This window comes from Lacerta agilis, chromosome 12 (genome assembly GCF_009819535.1).
Source record: "Lacerta agilis isolate rLacAgi1 chromosome 12, rLacAgi1.pri, whole genome shotgun sequence".
NCBI lineage: Eukaryota > Metazoa > Chordata > Lepidosauria > Squamata > Lacertidae > Lacerta > Lacerta agilis.
This window is the reverse complement of record NC_046323.1, coordinates 4,983,153-4,991,533: the sequence shown is the minus strand read 5'-3', so window position 1 is coordinate 4,991,533 and position 8,381 is coordinate 4,983,153. Positions and strand designations below refer to the sequence as shown.

The following is an 8,381-nucleotide window of genomic DNA, read 5'->3' as shown; positions in this document are numbered from 1 at the left end:
TTGGCTTGTGTTGTAAAGAGGATGCTCAAAGTAGGTAGAACCCTGGTCTCAATTGGCAGGTTTGTTGGTTTTTTTAAAGTCTTTTCATTTTCTGGCATGCTCCACATCTTAGAAATTACAACTGTTTTGAGGTCCCCTGAATAAAAGGATAAGGTACAGATGAAGAGACAAGTTGATATTGGACAGGCAATGCATGTATGTGTTCCTGAATGTGGAGCCCCAAACAGTTCAGGTGCTCATGTACAGCTCAAACTGCAATTTCGGCTACGACTTCAAGCCAGTTAACAGGCTTTAACTTTGTAAACAGACCGTATCAACTCATGACTTTCTCACTTAGGTTTACTTTTCTTTAATTAGTAGAGATTAAGCAAGCATACAGGTGACCGCATCTGAACTGCATAATGGTATATTAGGGAACACATTGATTACTTCCTGGCTGCCAGCACTTTAAATCCACATAGGAAATATCAGTGAGCTGGATGATTTAGAGAGTCCCTCTTACTGCATCCACAGCCAAAGTTACATACGCATATACACACAGTGTGTAGCAGATTGACAATGAAGCACCGCTCCACTGAGCCACATTAAAGGAGTCACACATAGAAGAATATAAGCTTTCAACATGCCAAAGATTATTATTTTTTCATCTCCAAGATGGCACTGCCAGGACCTCTGTGTTTAGCACTGCAGATGTTACAGAAGTGTACCGATGAATCCTGAAAACAAAAACAAAAAACAGTATTGGTTTTGTAAATCTATTGCATATTATTTCTAGGCACATTTGTGCCAAAATACAAAATACATGGCCGCAAACAAATAGACTATGGCTAAGATCCAAAGAGCTATGCCTAAGAGCTTGTGTGCAAGTAGTGCGATTTTGAGCATTTCCCCCATGGACAGCCTCATTCTCCAAGGATTTGTCTGATCCTCTTTCAAAGGCATCCAAGTTGGTAGCTGTAAAAAGCAATACTAAATCATATTAATATTCTTTGAACATCAGCCTCCCATGCCATGTAACACCCTAGTTTTGGAAGTGGTTTGCCGTGTGGCATAGTGGCTTCCAGTGGTGCCAACTGGAATAAAATATGGGAGGGGGGTCCCCAGGTAAGCTCTGCCCTGCATAATTGATCACAACTCACGCACTCTCTCTCACACACACCTGATTTGAATGGCAATGCCCATCAACTTTCAGGGGCCTTGCCCCCTCAAATGTTTTACTCGGAGTTGGCTTCTATGGTGGCTTCCATTTGAGAACTGTTAAGTCCAATGATCCCCTCCAGCTGTTTTGGGACTACAATTCCCATCATCCCTGACCACTAGTCCTGTTAGCTAGGGATGATGGGAGTTGTAGTCCCAAAACATCTGGAGAGCCAAGTTTGGCCATGCCTGCCTTAGGCATACAGACATAAAGGTAAAGGTACCCCTGACCATTAGGTCCAGTTGGGGACGACTCTGGGGTTGCGGCGTTCATCTCACTCTATAGGCCGAGGGAGCCGGTGTTTGTCTGCAGACAGTTTTTCCAGGTCATGTGGCCAGCATGACTAAGCCGCTTCTGGTGAACCAGAGCAGCACACAGAAATGCCGTTTACCTTCCCGCCGGAGCAGTACCTATTTATCTACTTGTACTTTGACGTGCTTTCGAACTGCCAGGTTGGCAGAAGCTGGGACCGAACAACAGGAGCTCACCCCGTTGCGGGGATTCGAACTGCTGACCTTCTGATCGGCAAACCCTAGGCTCTGTGCTAACCTATCTGTGCAATAGGCATATGGAACGTATTATTTTTTAGAAGAAGAAGAAAAGAAGAAGAAGAAGAAGAAGAAGAAGAAGAGAAGAAGAAGAAGAAGAAGAAGAAAGAAGAAGAAGAAAGAAGAAGAAGAGAGGAGGGGAGTTTGGATTTGATATCCCGCTTTTCACTACCCGAAGGAGTCTCAAAGCGGCTAACATTCTCCTTTCCCTTCCTCCCACAACAAACACTCAGTGAGGTGAGTGGGGCTGAGAGACTTCAGAGAAGTGTGACTAGCCCAAGGTCACCCAGCAGCTGCATGTGGAGGAGCGGAGATGCGAACCCGGTTACCCAGATTATGAGTCTACCGCTCTTAACCACTACACGACACTTATATGATGCTTACATGCCACATAAAAAGAAGATTATGGCAGTTAAGTAAATATAATTTTAAAACAGATATGATGATACTGCTGCCTTACAGAAAACCCAGTTAAGTTTCACACATTCTGTTTGCTCTATTATCTTGTTTTAATATTTCACTATTTTATCGCTGGCTTTTAGATTAAATTGCTATTGTGAAAACTGCATTTATTCTTTTGCCTTATGATGTGAGCTGTCTTGAGAGGGCTGCACAGCTGGAAAGGCAAATACATATTTAAACAAAAAATGAGCATTGGCTGTGTTCACTCAATATAATCTACAGATTAAGGTGACTCCTTAACTTTGCAGTCACCAAGCTATATTGGGGTTCTCACCAATATCATCTTGAAATAGGTACATTATTCTTTATCTTTGCAATAAAAAGGGAATAATGCTCCTTTTTTGCCAGAATCAAGTGAATGTTTCCCCTTTCATATCAAAGTTACATTTAATATCTGGCTGAGTGGAGACCACAGTTTCTTGCTAATGGAAGCAGTTTTTAAAACCTGTGGTGCTGTAAGGCAAAGGGGCGGAATAGGTTATTTGGATGGGCTCAATATTTTGGTATTAAACACCTACTGAGATCCAGCTAAGAACAATTACTATAATTATTTATAATCCTTGATAAATGCTTGCCCTGCTCAGCAGACGGCAAAAATAACTTATTTGTCCTTTTGTCTTTGACTATAGCAATTTCTAGAATTCACAGAGATTAAGCTGGTTACTTACTGTGCTAAGTTCAGGAAAACACTCTTTGTGGAACATATGCCTGCAGTGAAACACTGTTACACTGAAAGATTTAGATGCATCTGGCAAGAGAAGAGAGAAAAATACATGATGTATTAGCAAAATACATGAGCTGAAGGCTATAAAAAGCACCAAGAGAGATGCTACCTCTATATATACCAGCTTATTAAGCAGCAGCATCCAAGGACATTTTGAAAAGTGTGTTTGTGTTTGTTGTGTGTGGATACACTCTCTCTCCTCTCTCTCTCTCTCTCTCCTCTTTTCACAAGGCAGGCAAATTAATTTTGTTTCCTACCTTTTTATGGTAACATCACATGACCTTACACTGACCATGTTAAAAGGTTTTTTTAATGTTTCCATGCTCTTAGAAACACAGTGCTGGACTGGCTATGCTCCAGGAAAGAGCTTCAAGTCCAAGTGGAGATTTGAACCCAGGGCTCTCCAATTCAAGTGCAACACTGGCTTTCCATGAGTACCCAACACTCCTTCAAATAAAACAGCTGCATTTCTGGAGACGGCCATTTGCATTCTAAGCATATCCGCAACATTCTGCTGCACATACATAAACTGATGCAGGGCATGAATCGTACTGCATTAAAAAACCTGTTCTTAGCATCTGTTGTGAAATAAACCTTCAATTCTTGGATCCCACCCCCCTGGTTTAAGTGAATCAGAAGAAAGCCTAGCAGCACAGGATAAGAGGCTGTTTCCTCTACTCCCTGGAGCAATCTAGTTTGTCCCTTCCAGAGAAGCTGCGTAGGAAGAAAAACACAGGCATGGCTACTGAATGTGGCATATTCCAGTACATGCCAAGCAGGGCCAGCTTACCCATGAGGCAGGCTGAAGAAGCCACCCCAGGCTTCATGGGTGCCCTGCTGCTGCTGGTGAAGCAGAGGCTTCTGGGAAGATCTCCCCAAATCTCACAAGAACTCTGCAAGGAACCTCACCTGAACCTGCTGCCACATGACCCAGGTAAGGGATGCTATGCAGAGCGGCACTTTCCTATTTCACCTCAGGTAGCTAAACAGGACACACCACCCTGATGCCCAGGTAAATTAGATTGCTTGTGCATGGTCACAGGAAATCCAAACTGAAGTGGTTTCTTACCAACACCACTACTGTTTCGAGTAGCGCAAGAAGAAGAAGAAGAAGAAGAGAAGAAGAAGAAGAAGAAGAAGAAGAAGAAGAAGAAGAAGAAGAAGAAGAAGAGAAGAGAGTTTGATTTGATATCCCGCTTTTCACTACCCGAAGGAGTCTCAAAGCGGCTAACATTCTCCTTTCCTTCCTCCCCCACAACCAACACTCTGTGAGGTGAGTGGGGCTGAGAGACTTCAGAGAAGTGTGACTAGCCCAAGGTCACCCAGCAGCTGCATGTGGAGGAGTGGAGACGCGAACCCGGTTCCCCAGATTACGAGTCTGCCGCTCCTAACCACTACACCAAAAGGCGAAAGGAGCAGGAACTGAGTTTGAGGACAGGCCCCTGAGGGCTGCTCACTATCTTCCACAACCACCACCCATTCAGAGCACCCTAACAGCCAGGGATCTTCTCTCTAGGGGGCTTTGTATTTTGGACATAAAATATCCTACCTGTAGGCAGTATAGGGGAAAGGCATGTTTCACATATATCTCCTCTGTAAGAAAAAGAACAGTTACAATTCAACACAATTTATCTGAATAATGTTATACCACCTATCTCAGGCAGGTTTGCACACAATGAGATGGTTTGTGCACAATGCTAAGCCAAACTATGGCTTAAAAAGGTAAAGGACCCCTGACAGTTAAGTCCAGTCGTGAACGACTCTGGGGTTGCGGCACTCATCTCACTTTACAGGCTGAGGGAGCCGGCGTTTGTCCACAGACAGTTTTTCCGGGTCATGACTAAGCCGCTTCTGGCAAAACCAGAGCAGCGCATGGAAACACCATTTACCTTCCCACTGGAGCGATACCTATTTATCTACTTGCACTTTGGCATGCTTTCGAACTGCTAGGTTGGCAGAAGCTGGGACCGAGCAACGGGAGCTCACCCTGAACCACCAACCTTCTGATTGGCAAGCCCTAGGCTCAGTGGGGTTTAGCCCACAGCGCCACCCGCGTCCCAAAACTATGGCTTAGCATGAATGAACAAGGGTTCCCAGAGAGAAGACTGTAGTTGCTGTACTGCTCCCCCAGATCTCCCACTGCAGTGAGCTAAGCCCTGGGCTTATGGTTTGTCTCGAGCAAACCAACCACAAACTGTTTACCTAGAAACAAACTGTGGATTGTGGTGGGTCTGGAGTGAGATAAATCACTGAGTCCAGGTTCAGATGACAAACCAAGCCAAACCATGGCTCAGCTCACAGCAGCCGGAATAGAGGAGCAATGCAGCTACAACCTCTTTCGCAGGAACCCACACATTAATGCTAAACCATAGTCAAAACAAAATCGAAAATTCTTTCTAGTAGCACCTTAGAGACCAACTGAGTTTGTTCCTGGTATGAGCTTTCGTGTGCATGCACACTTCTTCAGATACACTGAAACAGAAGTCACCAGATCCTTAAATATAGTGGGGGAGTGGGGAGGGGTATTACTCAGAAGGGTGGTGGGAATGGGTGATAGGCTGATAAGTGTGGAAAACCTGTTGACGACTCTAAACGGCTGCAATTAGTCTAAACCATAGTTTGGCTTAGTGTTATGTGCAAAACTGGCCCAATGTATAGGTAATATTTAATAAAGAGACTCTCCACAATTCCCATTAACTGCTCTCCATGAGGATAAGAACTTGGTACCTTTAATATGCCCTTAAAACAATATTGCAGGCTAAATAAGGCAATACAAAATTTGCACAGGTATTTAGATATATTTTCTGCCGTGTGTTTTGTTACCAATAAAGGTAATCCCACGGTAAAAAGTTCAAAGTCCAATAAAGATTTAAGAAGCTCATATTGCAACCTACATTTTAGGATATGTCAATAACTTAATAAAATGGAAGTAATCCAGAGATGCGTTGAACATACCATCCACAAGGACTCCTCTCATTTGTGTTCGGTGCATCTTTTTCAGCAGGGAAAGCGAATCAGCAACAAGAATCTTCTTGCACCCCTCCCGGAGCAAAATCTAAGGCACAAACGGATGCAACAATGTGACAATGCTTCAGATGGTTTTCACTCTCAAGTTATGCAGAAGTTGAAATTAAATATTTTACATTATTCTTTGCTGCCAAGGTCCATTCTCCTACTAGTAAAGCTTTTCGGTAATGACTCACTCGGAGCCTCAAAATGTAGTAATCAAAATTATAGATTAGTTATTCTAAGTGCCCTTCAGTGGGCACCTGCAGCTATTGGATGGGATAATTTCCTTAAAATAGTCCGGTAAATTTTCACATGCTTGATCACAATATTTAACAGCAACCCTTCTGGACTTTGGGCATTAACAAAAATGATTTGGTAATCGTCACAGCTACTTCTTAGAGGACCTAACACAGAGCTTTGTATAGCACAGCAGGGGGACTCCATGAGTGGGATTGTTCCACCCTAACAGATATACCACAAGCTGTTCCAGAGAATAATATGAAAATGAAAAGTGAAAAATTAAGCCAGTAAAAGAGAAAAAAAAGTCACACGGAGCTCTTCATCTTGTGAATCGCAGGAACCAAGCCACTTACACTGGCAGTGTGACCAACGTTGCAGACTAATTGCAAAAGGCAGGTTATAACTGGACAGGGTTAGGTGTGCCAGAAATCAATGAGCCTTTTATTAATATTATTCCGCTTGTGTTGCAGGTCTTGTTTATTTTCTACGCAGGACTATCTTCAACGCTGCCTGGAGTTCTACTCGCGCAACAGGACTTCCTCTCACCTCCCCATGCACCCCGTAAATCTGATAAGGAGGGTCCCCCCACCCTCTTGGGCGGATTCTGTGGGTGGGGTTTGTGGGCTGGGGAAAGGAAGGAGAAGTTTCCACTGTGCCAGTGAAAGTCTGTTGTGCAAGCAGATCAGCCTTCGTGGGCACAATTCCTCTCGCCTCCCTTTTGAACTGCCACGGTCACTTTCTCTCTCGTTCCCCATAGCATCCCCTTGGACTGACTTGGAGTGCACAAGGTCTAAAGGATGAGCAAAGCAGAGGTGTTGTTTTGGATGCTAGTCCCTGGAAGCCGAAGTAGCAAATGCTTTGCTTCGTCAGTTCCCGAAAGATACCAACCATCTGGATGAGCTAAATAAAGCAGGATCTCGCAGGGAACAGTCACAGCCCCTCTCCAACAAATAAGCCCCACTTCACTGAACTAACATTGCCTTCAGGCAGAGCTGCAGTCATGTGCTAAGCAGGTGATGACACGCCTCCTAGTGGCCACATGGCAAACTTTTGCAAACTGATTTTGAAACAGAGCCCAGTAGGATGCAGTTTGCCCTTGCTGTGTGTCAGGGAACTGCCACCTGGCCCGCTGAGGGGAACGGAGGGTCCGAGGGTCCATTAGCATACAGAGAGCCCCGATGCCAATTGAGCAGCAGCAGCTCTTCCAGGGGGGAAAGCCCCCACACCTCCAGTGGGGAGGAGAGAGAAGGAACCAGCCTGGCAGGGAGAGGGCTTAGGGATGCCACTGAGAGCCCCAGCACCTCTTCCAGCCAGGAGCCACAAACAGGGAACCTGGCGGGTAGAGGGCTTGGGGATGTTGCTGAGACCCTGCGCTCACCTCGCCCGGCTGGTCAGGAGGGAGGCACGCCATTTCCGGCGCCCCAGTCGCGCAGAGGAGTGAAACGCAAGGAGGGTAGGAGGAGACTTGGGGTGCCGAAGTTCTTATGCTGGGGGAGAAGCCGGAAGGGGCCACTCCCGGATTCTGCCAGCGACTGAGACAGGCATGCTTTTCGTAGCTCTGCACTGTAAATAGTTTGCACAATAAAACTGCCAAAGACTGTTTGGGCTCCTGCTCCGTTACTCGTGAGGCACCATCACGCAAACCTTACACTGTGTTAGCTGGCCCCAGAGAGGGGGAAATGTAAAATGTTCCAGGTTGCTATCTTCACATTGATCGGAGGGTAACAAACATAGCCTCTTTTGCAAAAGGCAGACCCATGCTCTGCCTTGTGTCCCTTTAAAATGCTCAGAAATATTGACTGGGAAAGGACTGGCCCCCTCTCTGCGGTGAATAATGCAATGCGTCAGCTCTGAAGTCACTGCAAAACGAAAGCACACACTCAGTTGTGATGGGGAGACACATGGACACAAACACACACAGACATGAAGGCTCACCTTCAAAGTGTCAGCAAGAAGTGTCCCTGTATGCCACATGAGGAGTGGGGAGCAATAAATGTGCGCCGGGGGGGGGGATATGCTATGGCACTCCCTGTAGACAAAACACTTTGTGCACATCATGTAGCTTTGTGTTTCGGCTGCTCTTGAGAACACGGTAGAGATCAGTTACTAAATGTTTCATTGGTACAAAGCTATAGGAAGCCCCATTGCAGATCTCACCCTGCATTTATTCCGTCTCCTCATGTGGCATAGATGTGGCACA

General features: G+C 45.4%; 1 protein-coding gene across 1 annotated transcript in view; it reads right to left on the bottom strand.

Moving 5' to 3' along the window:
- Positions 1-321: 321 nt before the first annotated feature.
- VPS41 (VPS41 subunit of HOPS complex) overlaps positions 322-8,381 on the bottom strand; it is a 113,638-nt gene continuing 105,578 nt past the window's right edge. The window contains exons 27-30 of the mRNA XM_033165151.1: positions 5,888-5,987; positions 4,482-4,520; positions 2,877-2,956; positions 322-716 (exon numbers count right to left, since the gene is read on the bottom strand). Coding sequence (XP_033021042.1) covers positions 636-716; positions 2,877-2,956; positions 4,482-4,520; positions 5,888-5,987 — 300 coding nt within the window. The 3' untranslated portion in view covers positions 322-635. The remainder of the gene's footprint in view (positions 717-2,876; positions 2,957-4,481; positions 4,521-5,887; positions 5,988-8,381) is intronic.